The sequence below is a fragment of the Sphaerodactylus townsendi genome, linkage group LG08, assembly GCF_021028975.2.
Source record: "Sphaerodactylus townsendi isolate TG3544 linkage group LG08, MPM_Stown_v2.3, whole genome shotgun sequence".
Taxonomy (NCBI): domain Eukaryota; kingdom Metazoa; phylum Chordata; class Lepidosauria; order Squamata; family Sphaerodactylidae; genus Sphaerodactylus; species Sphaerodactylus townsendi.
In genome coordinates, this window is record NC_059432.1 from 50,058,701 (window position 1) to 50,077,725 (window position 19,025).

General features: G+C 38.1%; 1 protein-coding gene across 4 annotated transcripts in view; it reads left to right on the forward strand.

Moving 5' to 3' along the window:
- Nucleotides 1–15,619, forward strand: part of TIAL1 (TIA1 cytotoxic granule associated RNA binding protein like 1) — a 28,518-nt gene extending 12,899 nt beyond the window's left edge. For 2 of the 4 annotated variants that reach the window (XM_048505847.1, XM_048505845.1), the window contains 11 exons: nucleotides 2,709–2,805; nucleotides 4,201–4,350; nucleotides 4,510–4,564; nucleotides 4,930–5,017; nucleotides 6,884–6,959; nucleotides 9,761–9,869; nucleotides 11,660–11,755; nucleotides 11,842–11,926; nucleotides 12,393–12,516; nucleotides 13,138–13,277; nucleotides 14,111–15,619. In XM_048505847.1, the coding sequence (XP_048361804.1) occupies nucleotides 2,794–2,805; nucleotides 4,201–4,350; nucleotides 4,510–4,564; nucleotides 4,930–5,017; nucleotides 6,884–6,959; nucleotides 9,761–9,869; nucleotides 11,660–11,755; nucleotides 11,842–11,926; nucleotides 12,393–12,516; nucleotides 13,138–13,277; nucleotides 14,111–14,228 (1,053 nt within the window). In that variant the 5' untranslated portion in view covers nucleotides 2,709–2,793 and the 3' untranslated portion in view covers nucleotides 14,229–15,619. Of the gene's footprint in view, nucleotides 1–2,708; nucleotides 2,806–4,200; nucleotides 4,351–4,509; nucleotides 4,565–4,929; nucleotides 5,018–6,349; nucleotides 6,418–6,883; nucleotides 6,960–9,760; nucleotides 9,870–11,659; nucleotides 11,756–11,841; nucleotides 11,927–12,392; nucleotides 12,517–13,137; nucleotides 13,278–14,110 lie in introns of those variants that run through there. The other 2 variants (XM_048505846.1, XM_048505848.1) reach the window with 2 other exon arrangements.
- Nucleotides 15,620–19,025: the final 3,406 nt, after the last annotated feature.

The window sequence follows — 19,025 nt, forward strand, 5'->3', positions numbered from 1 at the left end:
GGCTGTTGCTCCCGAGCACCTGGACTGTTAAGGCATTTGCAATCTCAGAACAAAGAGGATCAAGATTGGTAGCCATAGATCGACTTCTCCTCCATAAATCTGTCCAAGCCCCTTTTAAAGTTATCCAGGTTAGTGGCCATCACCCCCTCCTGTGGCAGAATATTCCAAACACCAATCACACGTTGCGTGAAGAAGTGTTTCCTTTTATTAGTCCTAATTCTTCCCTCCAGCATTTTCAATGTATGCCCCCTGGTTCTAGTATTGTGAGAAAGAGAGAAAAATTCCTCTCTGTCAACATTTTCTACCCCATGCATAATTTATAGACTTCAATCATATCCCCCCTCAGACATCTCCTCTCCAAACTAAAGAGTCCCAAACGCTGCAGCCTCTCCTCCTAAGGAAGGTGCTCCAGTCCCTCAATCATCCTCGTTGCCCTTCTCTGCACTTTTTCTATCTCTTCAATATCCTTTTTGAGATATGGTGACCAGAACTGAACACTGTACTCCAAGTGCGGTCGCACCATGGCTTTATATAAGGGCATGACAATCTTTGCAGTTTTATTCTCAATTCCTTTCCTAATTATCCCCAGCATAGAGTTTGCCTTTTTCACAGCTACCATGCATTGAGTTGACATTCCCATGGAACTATCAACTAAGATGCCCAAATCCCTTTCCTGGTCTGTGACTGATAGCACTGACCCCTGTAGCGTGTATGTGAAGTTTGGATTTTTTGCCCCTATGTGCATCACTTTACACTTTGCTACATTGAACTGCATTTGCCATTTCTTAGCCCCCTCACCTAATTTATCAAGGTCCGCTTGGAGCTCTTCGCAATCCTAATTAGATTAGACTGTAAATTAAACATGAGTTGTGTTGGAAGAAACACCTGGCCCACTCACATTTAACTTGTGACCAGGGACTTGTCTTAAAAATAGTGGGTGGGGGGCAGATTGACTCCTGAGCATAATGCCAAGGAGAGGCTTCAGCATTCCTTCACTTCTATCCTGCATGCTCTTGCTAGAAGAAAATGGTTGGGGGTGGGGATGACAGCTGTTTGTCCCACTTCTAGTTCTATGTATCTTCTGGACAGACATAAGGAACCAGTAGTGGTACAAACTGCCCCCCCCCCCATAATTTTTCCTAGTGTGTATGGGAGGTAGGATGGAGGGGATGTCCTAGGTCAGACATTACATGTGGATTGGATTGGGGTTTCCCCCAACTCGGCTCACGTTTAAACTATCATGTAATCAGAAAGGGAAAGAGTTGGTGAACCAGATGTAATTGATAGAATCTTGGCCCCTGCACTAGCCTGTTTTTCAAACAGAAAGGCTGGGTCTGTGGGTACCCCCAGGCTCTTAACTTGTTCTGAAAAAAGTCAAACTCATTTCATCTGGAACAAGAGGATCCAGTTCCTCTAGATTCACTTCCTGACCAGCATTACTTTTGTCTTGTCTGTATCAAATATCAGCGTGCGGTTCCTTTGTCTCTTTTGAATTAGATTTATGCACCAAAATGAATGAATTCTTCAAGTTCTGGGTTTGTACCTAGCTGTATTTACCGGTATTTTCAGTGATATTATGTTACAGTTCAGCTTGATTTTAAACATTTTAAAGAACTGGACATCATAGATGATTGGCTTATGTTTGACTCTGAAAAATTCTAAACAGAAAAATGCTTTTAAAACTGGAAAACTCATGTGATGATTAAAAAAAAAAAGAATTATTGCCACCATCCAGGTTGCATTGTTAGGAATGACCAATTTTATCATAATAAAAGGTATGCCCAAAGATTTATGATTAGGTGCAGGGACATGAGAGTTCTTGAGAATAGTGCCCATTGTGTTGCATGATATTTGATATTTTCACAGCTATCCCAATCTAATTTTTCACTTGAAATTAATACAAGTCTAATGTAAATACTAGAAGATTCTGAGGATTTCAGAAGAACTCTGGTGGGAAATATCAGCTCAGGAATGCCTGAGGTTTCTAATTGGTCTGATGATAACAGGAGCAAGTTGTGATTTTGCATTTTTCTCTGTATTTGGATACAGATCTTGGGACTGCAATCTTGTGAGTGTGTGTCTGTTCTCAGTAAACATTAATCACTTTTTCTATTCATTACCCAGAGGTCTACCTAAAGAATCTCTCTGAATTCCTCTGGTTTCAAAAGCAGTTTTGGAATTTGTGTATGCAAAGTTTTTAAAAATAGAATTGCTATAGGTCTGCGTATACTACTTTCCCTTCTAATTACTCCTTTTAAAAGTTCCTATGTCAGAGGTCCAAATTACTTTTTCATTCTGAGAATTTAAGTGACAGTTCGTGGATCTTGTGGAGCTTCCTTTCGAGAAGGAAGGAACTGAAAAATGGAACTTCCTTTCGAGAAGGAAGTTCCTGAGAAAAATTGAAATTTGGCATGGATGGATTCTGTCCCCCACTCGATTGTGCTCTTAACTCTCTTTCTTCTTGGGTTCAGTTCTCTATTCTATGAGATCATGTCTTTATTATTAGTCCATACTGTATTCTTTGGATAACTGAACAGCTATGGTTCTTTGCTGACGAAAATATTACTAATGTTTTGTATGAACTTTTTGTCTGTTTTGTATGCTCTAAGACATTCTTATAGCATAAAATTACTTAACCGTGTGAACTACGTGGCCTTTGCAAGTGGTGAGCAAGTGGATTAATATTACCTCTTCTTCTGTTTGTCTAGCTATGTAGGAAATCTCTCTAGAGATGTGACTGAAGTACTTATACTTCAATTATTCAGCCAAATTGGACCCTGCAAAAGCTGTAAAATGATAACAGAGGTAAGACTTTTACAACCTGATTGATAACAGATATTAATACTTTTCACATTATTGGCGTACTTAAGACACTTCTTTGCTGGGGATTGCAGTGGTTAGTTTGAATTAGGTTAAATTCTGGAATTAAAGTTGACGGCTCAATCCAAACCTCTGGGTGAAGATGGTGCTGGTGCTGCTGCCATTCCGCCACCTCCAGAGGGCTTTTTGGCAATACAGGGAGGGGGAAAAAAGAAAAGTACCCACCCACCACCACCACCACCAGAAAGCCCTCCAAAGGGACCTACACCACCCAAAAAGCATAGAACAGAGCCCAAGGCTGCAACACATCTGAAGACAAAGCCAGGGTGGAAGCTGACTATCGTTGGCTCTAGAAAACTGTTGTTTGCAAATCTGGATCCTGGTTTTGCAAAGTGGAGGGTGCCTGTGGAGGGATCCTGGTTTTGCAAACCCAGCAGGGTGCCTGTGAAGATGGAGAGAGTTCTCCTCACCTCCATAGGCACCCCCCCAACCCGGTTTGCAGAACTGAATCCCAGGTTTGCAAAGGCGGGGGGAGTAACTACCTTGTTCCACTGTTTTGTTCAAGTTGTTGTTTTACCTGCTCTGTGTAAGCCCTACCACTAAGCCATGGGTGCTTGGCGATTGGCTGGAAGTGAGTTATTGGCACCATGGTTAGCATTTTATAGATACTGATAGTATTGAGATAGTGGATAGGTTTTCTTGTTATTTATGTTGGAAGCTGCCTTAAGCTGCAAGGGGAAGAGCAGCCTATAAATAGAATTAATAAAATGAAATAAAATAAAATAAAATAAAACCAGCATATCCAGAATTCATTAGAAATAATCCAGAATCATGCTGTGGATGTGCATATGACTTTTCTCTGTTGAACTGGGACCTTAAGGGAACGATGCACATTTTGGTGGTGAACGTTCGATTGTTTGCTTGTTTCCCCTGTAGTTTCTCTTTAAAATAAATGCATCCATTGTATATTAATTTGTAATGTAAAGCATTTCAGCATATGGTATATTACTTACATCAAGCTCTGAAATGTTCTTGACAGCTTGCAAATTTTTGTGAGCAATTCTGTTTGAATACGTAGTACATTCGGCTATCAAAGATGTAATTGGCACTCTGGCTTTTACATTTACCTTGTAAAAGTTTGAAACTTGGAGAAAACCTTAATATGCTTGGTGTAATCCAGCAAGGGTGATGTTCACTCCCAAATAACCTTTTGCTGTGCATACAATCTGTCACCATCAGGTCATGGTTTTGAGACTTTTATTTCTTAAATAATCTCTGTGTTGAAGTGGGCCACAATTCCTAAGTTTTTAAAATAAGCATTTGTAGTAACATTTACCTTTCTAACTTTAAGTAATATATTTTCCTGGATTTTCTTCTCAGCAACCCGATAGCAGAAGGGTCAACTCTTCTGTTGGATTTTCTGTTTTGCAGCATACAAGCAATGACCCTTATTGCTTTGTGGAATTTTATGAACACAGAGATGCAGCTGCTGCATTAGCTGCTATGAATGGGAGAAAAATTTTGGGGAAGGTATGTTACATCAAAAAACAATAACATGTAATAAATGAGTGGTTATCTAGAATTCACTTCCTCTGTTGGCATTGAGCATGCGTTGTGTGCACGTGTTGAATTAATTCATGTCTTCTGGAATTAATAAGTTGGGTACTGAGTGTTTTTTCTTGCTTCCAGGAGGTCAAAGTTAATTGGGCCACCACACCAAGCAGCCAGAAAAAAGATACATCAAGTAAGTAATGTTAGGGTTCTGGAAATAGTCTACCAAAATTAGTTGTAACAGGAGTATTCATCTCAAGAATGTATGCATTTTTAGCTTGCTTCTTGTGCAATGTGGATTTTCTTATTGTATTTATTTCGATTACAGTCAGAGACCAGCATATACAAATAAGCATACTGTTTGATGTTAAAATATAAATATTGTTAAATATTGTAGTTGAAATACTGCTCATTCTTCAAATGTCTTCTTTGGCTCAAGTGTAACCTGGAAAATCAAATACTGAACTGTATTACTCCTGCCTTTGCAATGATAGTTCTGGAAAGTTAAGATATTGGACAACAGTATTGTATTTAATTGCATTATGCTTTCTCACCTAGATCACTTCCATGTTTTTGTGGGAGATTTAAGTCCAGAAATAACAACAGATGACATCAAATCAGCATTTGCCCCTTTTGGTAAAATATCGTAAGTATCATAGCTTGTATCTTAAGTCATTAATGAAGGGAAAAGTTCTTATACAAGATTAGTCTTCTTTTAAAGTTAATGTTTTTTCAGTTTACTCAGATCATTGCCTGATTACAATGTAGTGGGTACTTTATAGTAATCTTGTGCCCCCCCATGTTGTCCCTTAAAACAATGAGTCTTCTACTTCAAGCCCAGTTAAAGCACTGTGCTTTCAGAACATACTTTGAACTTTGGGTTTTTAATGTTACTGAAAAATGGAACAGAAAATCATGTTTAGTTTACTTTGTTCTTGAAGTTCATACTGAGGCACTTCAAGGTATTTCACACCTAATAATGATGTAGATAGTATTTGATCACATAATGTAAGTTAGCATAGCAAGTTATGAAGTTTAGTTGCTTGCATGTACCTTTTTCCTAAGTGGTGGCATTATACTTTGTAGTCTTGAATCTGGGGGGCGGGGGGCGGGCATGTCAGTCGGGGTGAGATTTAAATAATACTACTTCAGGAGCAAGCCTTTTATGTTTGTTGAAGTACCCAAGCATGTTAGTCCCCCACCCCAGAAGCCTCTCAGTAGATAGTGAAAACTTTTGATGAAGTTTGCAAATGACCGTTGCTTTTTAACTGTTTGAAACATTGCAAGCATTTCTTTAAGGTCCAAACTATGTTTGTCCCTTTTGTTGCCCAATCTGGCTTTTAAAAAGTTTCTGTTTTCTTTCACTCCCTTTAACGCTCCACCCCAAACCCAAACCTGAACATCTTGTGCTATTTGACGGGAATGTATATGTCTGCTAAAAACAAACTCTTCTCTACACCCTGTGTGCTTTCAAATGAAACATAAATCTTATTTTGTCTATTTTGTTTATTTTGCTTTTTTATCTCAGTATGGTAAGTAGTACTGTTTGCTAGACAATATAAAAAGGTTTAATGCAGGATGCTGTTTCTCAATCTTTATTTATACCTGAGACCTGCAGTTTTTCTAAAGTCCAAGTCACAATTAAAAGTAATAGCATTCTGATTATTTTGCAGAATTGCTCATAAGAATGGACAGGATCTTGAAGCTAACTGCAAGGAACTGTGCACACTGGAACTCAGTTGTAGATTTTTTTCTCATTTCTATTTATTCTTATTATACATTATTTATATATACATATTTTAGTATTTACATTTTAACATTCTATATTCAGTGCAGTTCTATATTTCCAATCATTTAACTTACTCACTAAAATTTATGTGTAAAATTTGTTGTTTTCGTACTGGTGTGCTTAGCATTGTTGTTAGTTTTATTCTCCTTTCTTAAATTTCTGAAAATGTCAATTTTTCAAAATTTACAGCTGCCCAAACTCCAAAATGATGGTAGAGAATTGACCAAGAAAAATAAAGAAATCTGTTAACAGGCCATGTATGCCTTTTAATTCCTATTTTTTTCCTCTTTTTCAATTTTTTAATATTTTATATTTTGTATCACTAGGCAGAGGGCGTTTATTTAGAAAATGCATGGTAAAAATAGTTAGAAATGTTACAGTTACTTATAGAATAGTAAACCGTAGAGGGCCCTAGCTAATAGAGTAGTAGAAAAGGAAACTTTGTTCCTTTTAAAAGAATTTCAACTCTGAACATTTCAGTTGTAGAAAGTGCAGGTTATGTGGATAGGTTGCATGTTTATTACATGTTATTTTTTTGTCCTACTGCTTTTTTCTAACAGGTAAAGGAGAACTAGGGAGAGGTTAGGTATGGCTATAGTTGTAGGGTTTACTGAGTTTATACTAGGGACAATTAAGCTCACAATACAGTGTGTGTGGTTCCTTTTAGTTTTTGTTTTGAAAATCTTTAATATTTTCCTCATATAACTGTGCTTCTCTTCACAGGGATGCACGGGTAGTTAAAGATATGGCAACGGGAAAATCCAAAGGATATGGCTTTGTGTCATTTTATAACAAACTGGTAATAACAATGTCATTGTTCTTTTATTATAAATCTCATGAGCATGATGTGCCAAGAGACACACAAGTACTTCCTTGACTGCCAGTGGAAATACCTTTTTCACTGTCTGAATGGTTGTTGATATGACAAAGGCACATCGATTCCCCTGTATTCTGGCAGAGTTGTGGTTTATCTTGCTGACTGCTGCTGTGATTCTTTATTGTCAGCCATAGAATGCAAAGCATGTCGTGTTCTGATTTTACTCTTGTGTTTGAATATTTTGTATTGTGAATGTTTGAAACATCACTTTTCTACCATACTTAGATGCCCCTATCAGTGTGTGAGGCTATGCATTTAATATAATTTATGTACCTAAGGTTGAATCCACTGTTTCCACAAATGGTAAGTTCGCAGAAGCTCCAATTCATCCAGCTTCCAGTTTCTTCAGCAGTCCTCTGTCTCTCCCCCACCCATTGCATTTCCAGAGGGTCAGTGACATGAGGGACTGCTGCAAAAGGGTAAAACTCTCTCCCAGAAGCAAATAAATTCTAGTTCAGGGGTAGGGAACCTGCGGCTCTCCAGATGTTCAGGAACTACAATTCCCATCAGCCTCTGTCAGCATGGCCAATTGGCCATGCTGGTAGGGGCTGATGGGAATTGTAGTTCCTGAACATCTAGAGAGCCGCAGGTTCCCTACCCCTGTTCTAGTTCATAGAGCAAGCTTCAGATATGTGGGTGTGGTCAGGTGTTTCAGGTGATTTTCTCCTTTGTTAGTTCCCTGTGGCACATTGCAGAATCTCTTGAACGGCGTTGTCCCTGCATGACATACACAGAAATTTTTCCAGGTGCCTGCTATGTGCTTCAGAAGGGTAGGCAGGGCCATTGTGAAGGCAGAACCAGTAACTGGCTGCCATCACACAAATAAAGGGACTTTTTGCCTACATCCTCCCCTTCAATCACTGGACAAGGATCCAGGATCCTGTAAACAGAATCTGTAGGTCCGTGGTAGAGTAGAATGGGCCAGGAACCACTGGAGTAGCAGAGGCAGCTTCTGGATCAGCTGTCTGACAGGTGGAAAGAGGAAGGAGCTCAGTGTGGCAGTGGCACCTGGATCAGCTTACCCCATAGGGGTTAGAGCGTGAGGGCGGCAGCAGATCAGCTGACTGACTGGATAGGAAGAGGAAGACTGGGCAGCGGCAGTACTCTGATCAACTGCACAAGAACAGCAGGATGAAGACAATCCCTTTTCAGTTATGGAGTAGGGAGCAAAGTGGAAAAGTGCTTAATTTCATGTTCATCCCAGGCAACTGTCAAAAAGTGGGGGAGCAAGAGAGAATGCGTCTTTTATAATGGCACCTGCCACCCACCCTGCCTCTAAATTCCAAAGGTACCTGCAGGCTTAAAGGGATTGGGGATTCCTGTTGACACTCAGCAGCTGGTTTTTAGGGGCTGCAGTGTGGGTGGAAGCTAGTTAAAGTAACATAGATACATTTGCAGATGCTTTGGCTCCCACTCATAGTTCAAATGTAATATGCATATGTGTAAAATACAGCTTGCATTTTAAAAACATAGAGGTGTTCTTAGCTACTGCTGGAAGTCTTGTCCCCTCTCAATCAAACATATGAACAAATCTAACAGATAAATGTTTAATGAAGATTTGGTTACATTGAAAAGATGATTTGAAGGGATATCCCTTAGAAGGAAGGAATGTAACACCAATGCCAATTTTGAAAACAGCTTAGAAGAGCTAGGACTGTTGCCACTGTTTCCTTTTACCTTGTCAGTGGTGCCTCCTGGTCCCTGATTTTTTATGTGAAAGTGCTTCTTGTCCATTTCACTTCCTTCAGAGGCTACACCCCATTCAAATACATTATTGATACCCTTCAACTTGAGCAGCTTGGATGTCTTAAATATTTCATTCCACTTCAAGCCTCATCTAGTGGAGAGGAAGGATTGTGTGGAATTTATAGTAATAGAACAGGTAGTAACTAGTTTTGGCTGTTAATTTTGTGGACTAATTTACTTGGTTCAAAAGTTTATCCGTTGAACATTCTATCTACTGAATGTTAATACATCTCAAGTGAGGAAATAGACGTTTATGCATAAAAAAAAGAAAGGATGTATACAGAAACATTTGCTCTCTGCAGCAGTCTCAAAGACCATGTGACAGTCATGACACGGGCTATGCTTCTTATCCTGTTTCCTTTCCATCTTGATCAAATTGATTGCTTTGATGTCCTTGTCAAGGCTATGCTGACACATACTGCCCAGTTTTATTCCAGTTTGCAGTAAGAGATGATTTGTTCCAGATGGGCCCTAGTTGCTCACTAGATAGACAGGAAGCATTAGAAGACTCCAGTGTTTTCCAGAAAGTTGGAGACTACACCCACTTCTGTCTAGATAATCTCTGGTGACCCAGCTAGAACAGGTTTTTCAAGTGTGTTTTTTTAAAACCCAATGTCTGGCCCAGGCAAACTCATATAAAGCTGTAGTTGAGCTAGAATTACTAGAAGCTGAGAACAGGCATAACTACTGCGAAAGGAAACTTGCCTTGCTCCAGTTTACAGATCTGTTAGACGAGATGGATCTGGTATGGTTGGATTTTTTTAAAAAATTACAATGCACCTAACAAAGATTGACAGTTATGGATAGATTATTTTTGTTAATCAAATGATTAAAATGAGAAGAACAGATTGGGCAATATGTTCTGATGGCATGCATATTTTTAATTTCTAATCCGATCACACATATCTCACTTTGCAGCTGTCACCCTATTCCACTTCTATTGTGGGCTGAATTTTTTTTTCTTTTTTGCCTGACAGGATGCAGAAAATGCTATTGTGCACATGGGAGGCCAGTGGCTAGGTGGTCGTCAGATAAGGACTAACTGGGCAACACGAAAGCCGCCAGCTCCCAAAAGTACACAAGAAAGTAAGTGACTTGATCTGGATGGGATGTGTGAGTTGTGTTAGTCCTGTATGATGACTGTAGTGCTGTATGCTGACTGCAGCTCTAGCTCATTGCATAACTTCACAATACTGTTAATAGAGAGTTTCAGGAATAACCCTTAGCATTCATATAATCTATTTAAAATGTTCAAAGTACTTCATGTTATCTTAACAGCCCTCTCAGAAGCTGATTATAGCCCATTTCAGATGTTACGTAATGCATGCAGCAGGAGCCTCCCAACTGAACTGGACTATTGTGATACACAATCACCCTGTAGTAGCACAGATTCACATAAACTGGCCACTAGATCTTACAGGGTTCTAGTTCATGCATTACAGAGCATAGACATGCAAAATACATGTTTAGACAAAATGTCTAAGTATTGTCCATATATATTTGGAGGATTGGAGATGGAGCATGCTTCCCCATACATGTAGTTACTGGGCTTCTGGTACATGTGAATTTACCATCTGAAAGGAACTTTTAGATCAGGATTATCTGGAACTTCATTCAGCAGAACTTGGCTGGATTTAGAAGTGACATTATTCTTGCATTTAACTTAGAAGATGGGTGTTGAAGATGTAGCAAGTTTTCTTCTCAGTTTGGTTTGTGTCCTAAGCAAACCCTGAGCTTTAAAGAAATAACTTTAAAAGAAAACATTTCTAAGAACATAAGAAAGAGCCTGCTGGATCAGACCAGTGTCCATCTAGTCCAGCACTCTGCTACTCGCAGTGGCCCACCAGATACCTTTCTGTCTCTATTTTAAATCATTTTACAATCAGCTTTAACTGTATAAAAACTGCTTAACATTAAACAGGATTTCTATGAAAAGACAAAAGAGTTTTTTTAAAGAGTGAGAATTCATTATCCTCTCAGCTTGGCACCCCAACTTCTATACATCAGTCTAAATGTAATGGGTGGGAAGTGTGACGAAGTTAATAGTTTTAGACAAAACACACACATATGATTTTATTTCTAAGTCTTTAAAGGATGTAAAGGATGGTAACACAGGCTTGAGCATCCTTGTTCAACAGAGTGATGTTGTTTCCAGTAAGTTTGTCCTTCTTTTTAAAAACTGAATTAGATGTAGCTCAGAATTACAGACCTGTTGATATAATAATGAAACCACATGCATGCTGCTTCTAGTGTCAATAAAAAAAATTGAGTGACAAAAATAAACTTCTGGTTGCAAAGTAAACTGGTAAAGAGCAAAGTAGATCAATGACTTGATGTTTTGTATGAAATCAGTAACATATTCTGATTTACACAGGCAACACATTATTGGCACCAGATAAACTAAGGGACAGCAAGTCTCCTTAAAAATAGTAATAAATGATGGCTGAACATCAAATAATTATACCAAAACAGAAATGACGTCTTTAGGTGTAAAGCTTGTTGTAACTAGACAGCCAGACTTAGTCAGCTATCTCAATGGTTATTTAAATGCCAATTGAAATTGGGAGGAATTGGGGGGGGGGGCAGCAGCACGCTGGCAGGATGGGCCCTGTGCTGGGGTAAGTGTCCTGGGGAGGGCGAATCCACTGGCACAGGGTGCACTGTTCCCAAGACCAGATTCCTCTCTCTTTGGATGGGCTCTTAGTGACTCATACCTTATACTCTTACCTATTGTGCTAGACCAGCTGTCAGTATTATTAAACTGATGAGCTGAAATTATGTAATCACGATTTTATTAGAATACTACACGCTGTATTCAGACTTTATGAAATGGAAGCAGATCTTAAGTGTGTATGTGTGTTTTTGTTATTTCACAGACAACACAAAACAGCTGAGATTTGAAGATGTAGTAAATCAGTCAAGCCCCAAAAACTGTACCGTCTACTGTGGAGGAATTGCCTCTGGATTGACAGGTAAGAATTAGTTATATGGATCTCGTAACATTGCAGTTTAGGCTGTTAAGAAGAAAATAACTGATAGAAAATGTGTTTTCTTATAGATCAACTTATGAGACAGACATTTTCACCTTTTGGACAGATTATGGAAATAAGAGTTTTTCCAGAAAAAGGTTATTCATTTGTGAGGTAAGACAGTTAATACCATTTATTTTGAACATTTATTCTGAAAATATTTTACTATTTTAATTTGGCAAGTTGTTTTTTTTTATCAAACCTGCTATTTTTAAAGAGGAGAAATTGTTGAGCCTTTAAATTTGGGTACAGTATAAGGTGGAATGAAGGAGTGGACCATTTGCTTTTTTAATTCATTTTGTATAAGAGGTATTTCTTCAGCCAAGTTGCTCAACTACATCTCCAGAAACAGGATTCAGATCTCTCCAGTCTTTCAGTAGATGCCAGGCATTTGTGCAATACATTTGTGACTATTTTTTCTACTGTTGATATATAACTTCTAAGCTTTTCCAGTAGATCAGTCAGTCATATTTTTATTACTCTGTAATCATCTGATAAATAAATAACTATGCACCATTTTGGAAGACAAGTGTTTTTACACTGGGAATAAATTCTGTTTTCATGTTTGTTTACTCCTCAGGTTTTCAACTCATGAAAGTGCAGCACATGCTATTGTTTCAGTTAACGGAACCACAATTGAAGGACATGTTGTTAAATGCTACTGGGGTAAAGAATCACCAGATATAACTAAAAATTTTCAACAGGTAATTTGTGTTTTTTTAAATAGTAGTATTTTGTCCTTCCAACGATGCTCAGGGTTGGTGACAAGAAGAGTGAAAAACAGAACAAAATAAATTCCTAGAGCATGGTTTATAGTAAACCATGCATACCACAAAATGTCACAGTTTTGCTCACAACTGCTACTTCAGGGCTCCACAAGGGCTACTTCCATCAATCCAGCTGCCATTTCAGATTCAGTCAGAATCAACACCCATTTTCAGTAACAAGATCTTTGAAACAGGCAGATGGTGTAGGCTGTCTGGAGCCAAGGAGGGGAATGGTGCAGGTTTTTTGAGGCTGTTCCATATTAATGGAACAGCAGCTTTGAGAACTAGATTCCTAGCTGAGACTAGTAGACCTTCCCAGTATTTGCCAAATGTGCATATATTCTAAATTGCAGATGGCTAATCTTTGAAGCTGGTATGGTTTGATTTCTGCATGTACTTCAGTAAGCGCTCTGCACTGTTATGGTTAAGAATTCTTGATTTTTTTTCTATTGTTTCTCACTTTTTTATCCATGGTTTTCTCCAAGGAGTTCATGACTGTATGCATGGTGTGTTTCCTCTGTCTTCCCACCATATTTAAAGCTTTTTTTAAACCTCCAGGTCGACTACAGTCAGTGGGGTCAGTGGAGTCAAGTTTATGGGAATCCACAGCAGTATGGACAGTACATGGCCAATGGGTGGCAAGTTCCATCTTATGGAATGTATGGTCAAGCATGGAATCAACAGGGATTTGGTGTAGAGTAAGTAGTTCAATTTTTAACTACTATTTAAACATATTGTTCTTCCCTGACAAAAGTTTTGTGCTATGGTTTTCATCTGTGCTTGGCATAGCTATAGCATTTGGCTGAGGTGAATAATTAATATAAAGCACTCTGTGGTTTCTGTGTTGATTTTATCAGTCTTGTTCCTGAAAGTTTGAGGAATTTGGTAGAATTTAGGTTACCTGTTATCAAACCTCTACATACATCCATTCTCTAGGACATATACATGAACATCATAATTTTACCTCCATAAACTTGAGGTGTCTGATTCCAAAATTATGTCCAGTCAGTTGTTGCAATATTAGCCAATCATGTTGACGAAGACATAACTTAAACATCAATTTTAATTTCAGCAACTATTTTATAAGTCAATAAATGCATGAGATTTACAGATAAAATTAATGCATCTTAATTTATTACTAACAGCAGGCCCCTTGGAAAAATATAGCTTTGTGTGCCTTTTAAAAGGCAGGCAGAAATGTTGCCTCACCTGTTTCCTCATGCATGGGCTGTCTGAAGCTGGTGTGGCACTAAATGCAGTGAGGGTGTCGCATGCAGGATCAATTATGTGGAGCACAGATAACATGGAGAACCAACTTGAACCTGCCACTCTACACTACATTCATGTAGATAGCTGCATCTATCAAAATGATAGAAAGCACAAGTTGTTAGTGAATAGATCCTCTTTTCATCTTTACTTTTAGGCTGAATATGAACAGCTATGTTTTCTGTTATTTGTTGTGTCTTCATCAGAAGTTGTGTATTGAGGCATCTTAATAACCAGTTGCATTCACTTCCTCTCTTTTAAACAGTCAAACACCATCTGCGGCCTGGGTGAGTGGATTTGGTGCTCAGCCTGCCCAGGGACAAGCAGCACCTGTAATACCTAATCAGGCTGGATATGGTATGGCAAGTTACCAAACACAGTGAACTGGGGCTCTCGTTAAAAGTATGATTTCGAGATAGGCTTCAATTTCCAGTGATATTTCGAAGACTGGACTATAGACATTGGGGGCTTAAAGAATATTTATTTTGAAAATTGAAAATGTTTGGAACCTTTAGCACAGCGTTTGCTTTTGGTGAAGGACACAAATGTCTTCTGGTTATGCCTTTTTAATTTTTTTTTGTTCATGGTGGATATGGACATGTTTTTTCTTTATGTACAAAAATTAAAATAAAGTCAATAAAGACAACTCTGACTATAAATTTTGGTATATTAGGAAAAAATGTTTAATAACATGATTCTTATGACCATTCCATTATTTTGCTTTCAGTGTTTTATATCACAGCTTTTTAAGAAAAGTGATATTAAAGTTGCTTTTAGTTGAACTCTAAAATGTAATATTTTGGTTGTGGTCCAAACATTACATCATAGAAGACAGTTTTCTTCAGTAACCACAAGGCCGTCAATCAGAAGACAGTCATGGAAATACCTTTTTTAAAAAAACAAAAACAAATCCACCAACAGTTTTTCTTGGTGTGTGAAGAGACTGAAGTCTAATAGAAATGTTGCAGCTTAAGTATTTGCATTACTTGAGCAAACATGTGTCCACATTCATGGAGTATAGTAAGTGAAAAACTGCATTTAAATTTTAACTGCAGTCTCCCGCCCCCATCCCTGAGTGTGGTGGTTGGCAATCATACTTTTTTCTTTTACATAAGTTTGTACTTAAAGGCAATGTTATAAAAGCATGTTCAGACATAGAAGTAGCAATGTAATTATTCAAAGTAATACTGAATATACTCTGCTGTTTTGCAGTGGATTGACAAGAATGTGCAAGACTGAGATTTCCAAAGTTGGCTACTATGTAAAGTTACATGAATTACTATACAAAAAGCCTTAATTTTAATTTCACAAATCTTTAATTAAATCTTTTTGTCATTAGAAATCTGAATTATTTTTGCTTTATATTACTCAGTATGTAAATATCTTGGTTGACAACCTTGTACATCTACTTGAAGATTTCCTTGAGTTGTGTAGTACCTGCGTGTTTAAAAAATAATCTTGGGGTGTTTTTTAAGTCTAGAAATAGGTAGCCCAAGAATTTTTTAAACCAAATTGTTAAAATATCTTATTTTAGAGATTCCTCAATGTGCCATTTGCTAAACAAAAATGCAGTTAAAACCAGTATAGTTAAAAATGCTTTTTTGTATTTGGGGTGGCTTGCGTGTACCGAACCTGTACAGAGGGTAGGTTATTAGTGCTCTGACTATAAATGGATAAATCATGAAGTTGTTCAAATGGTATACTTCGGTTATTTCTCAGTTATTTTATTAATATCTGATGAAACTGCCTCAATAAATTTGAAGTTCAAAATGAATGTAACTTAGATACAAGAACTGTCTGTGTTTGCCTATGACAGCTAGGGGGTGCAGATGTTTCAGGTCTCAGTTTAAATGTACTGGAGCCATCCACTAGGCTCAATAGGTCATATGTGAGTAAGCTGCATCAATTAATAGAATAGACGTGGACTACGGTTCCAGAATGATATTGGATACACTGCATGTTTGTTCTCTTGTGTTTCTTTGTATAATTAACTGTTGGGATTGTTCAGTGCTACAGCACGGTTTGAAAATGGCTTGTTTGTAAGCGTGCTGATGGTGACTTTGAGCAAAACCTTCCATTCTTTTGGGAGGAAAACTCTAACAGCTGTCTTGTCCGAAACAATTGCTGTGCTGTCAGAATTTGAAACATTGCTCCATTTCTTACAGTATAATATCCTGCTCTAGCTGAAATATATTTTGAGAGCTAGAGCAGGATATTATATTGCAAGAAATGGTAAGTTATGTTTAAGATTGGGAAGTTGAACAGCAGCAGCTATAACACTATAGTAAAGCCTATGATTAGCTATAATTACTACTTTTGCAACTGCCATTTCTGCTAATAGAAAGTGTATTCATCCTGAATACCTGGAAAAGGTGGGCTTTCACTCACCTATAGAAAGATCTGTTGTATCCTCCTATGTGAAGCACATAGAATGTATTACTAAGCTAAAAGTATTGAGAATTCATGTGTTTCAAGGGAATGGTTTCTTAAACAAAACGTGCTTCTAAGACCCCCAGCCCTTTTGAGCCTGTGGGCACCTCTGGAATCCTGACAGGGCATAGAATGCAACCATTGGCTGGCTGCCACAAATTATTACCACAAGGACACAGAGCCAACCACATAATGTTAGGCAGTGAGTTCATGCATAACTCTAATAGTAACTCTTCTCCATTTCAGGGTGAAGCTCTGTTAACATGATGCCTTTTTAAATTGAATATTTTAAAAAAATATTTCCTTACATATTCCTTCATGCAGGTGAGGTTTTTGTACTGTGGTGACAGCTGCTACTGAAGTGACCTTTTAGAAATCTGCAAAGCCAGTCAGAACCCCAGCTGGGCAACACTCCTCCCTGCATCTTCCCTGCTTCTTGAAAACATTTGGCAGATGATAGGAAAAAGTGTCAGCAGGCACCACAACACCCACCACCATTGTGTTGGAGACCCCTGTTCTGCAGCTGATTGTGTGCATCTTTGTTTGACAGTAGTCTCAGTTGAGTAATCATAACAACAGAAACCTAAATCCTGCAGTTTTAAAACATGTGCATGAATTTGTATGAATAAAGAATAGAAGAATACATGCAGGAATACATGTAGATTTGCCATATGTGTGTGTTGAATATTTTTCTAGCAGAGAACCCTTTTCAATTCTTAAATTCTAAATTGCTGGCCAGGTTATATTAGCCACTGAGAGACTCATCATTTTGCAGACCAAGGAGAATCTGTTTAGTTCTGTGTTGAGAGCCATTTATTGCTTTCTTAAATTTTTCAGTGGCAGAGCTAGGATTATTTGCACCAAAGGATTTTTGATGCTGGTTGTTACCCCACTGACATTTCTACTCTTGTACTACACCTGTTTTCAAGCTGGAGAGATCAATCGCGACCCCACTTTGTACCACCAGGAGAAATTAAACTCCTCCCTCGAGCTGTTTGCACCAGCTGCATGACTTGTGAAAGGAGAAGGGTGGAAGACAAAACCAAATAATTGGCAAAAATTGTGGGTCCTGATTTTGTCTGTCTTGTAGGGAATTTAAGGTAACACCCAAAATTGGTTGCTAAGATGTCATCCACTTACATAGTGGGCTAGCTTAGTTTTAACGAAGTTGCTATATCAACCTTAAGCTGGCTTGTGCAAGGAACAGTTCTTCGAATAGCCATTGCTGCAGTATTCTGTCGGTCAGCCATGGTGTAGTGGTTAATGTTTGGTATTACGAGAGATGTGAGTACAGCATATGAAATCTTTGTCATTCCTTTTACTTCTAAAAACCTTCACATGTGTTAGGATGAATTGCAATCCTCTTTAAACCTAACACAAGTGTAAATGATATTTCTAAAACATTCAGCTTCTGTGTTCGAGAACTAACAAAATATTCTAAAGAACAGCTATAAAACATCCTGAGGAAACCCATCCAAACTACCAGTCTATAAACAGTTGTGCAAAAATGAATATGTAAATGCAAAAACACAAGTTTAATGAGTATTATGGAAAGGAAAAGCATTATTTATTTTCAGAAATAATTGTGTTTAGAAGGCTGTTTATATTAGGGGGAAGTCAGAGGGCCTACAATTGAAAAGCAGCCTGTAATCCCATGGAAATTTAGTAATGTATCTATTATCTGTCAGAAAGGTGCTTTACCCCAGTTTTCCAGTGGTGAGCATTGGGGGTGTGCATTCAAGAAAGCTAAACTCAAAACTTAGCCAGAAAATACCAGTATTTTTGGCTATTTTTTAGCCTGAAAAAAATGACAATTTAAGATGTAGCTAGCAATCCCAATCCTGAAATAATCTTTAGAAAATTTGCTCATTTTTGCAATTCCCAGCTACAGCTGTAGAAAGGGATGAGATACCTTTAAAAAAATGAACTGGGTTCAGCAGAGCTTTACAGTTTAAATGTGCGGTTGAAGTTCTTCCAAGCAGTACTTGGAAGAAGGGATACCAGCAGGAATGAAGGGCAGGGAAAGCAACAAAGATGGATAGAAAGAAAGGGGGAAGGAGTAGAACTCTACAAAGTGAGAGGAAAAGACCTTCAGTAGTCACAAACAGGTACTAGGGTTGTGAGAACGCCTGCATTAACTAATCTGGCAAATATATTTTCAATATCAAAAGAACGATGAAACTAACTCATGGTACCCTGAAGGGGCTTAAAATGTTTGTTTTTTCTTGAACAGTTCTCCCATGTGGCAATCTGCCAGAAATTGACGGAAGTGTTGTTTATGTTAATGAGAAGGAAAGAGAATGTTCAAAGAAGGGGGCAAAGTCAAAAAATCCCAGTGGAATAACTTAAGCCTGTAGTGTAGCAGATATTTGGGTCCTGACATTAGTGGTTTACAATAAGCAATTCTATTGTTAATAATAGCTAATTTCCTTCTCCCATCCAGAACTAGATGGGCCGTTTTGCATAGTTGGTGTACTTCATATTTAAGTGCCTCTATATGTCATTTCCTGGGAAGATATTTTTGTCTCAAATAAGAACTGGCCAAGTTGTGATATACTGAGTTAATAAAATACAACAAGCGCTGACGTACTTTCAGCGCTTGTGAGAGCAGCAAACAATTAAGCTCTCAAGAAAACTGCCTATGTTTAGATCTTCCAATTAGTTCAGTGTGCATATTTTATATTTTACATTTTACTCTTTAGCCATGCTTGGGTATTAGGTAGAGGCTGCCAACTGCAGAAATAGCTGCC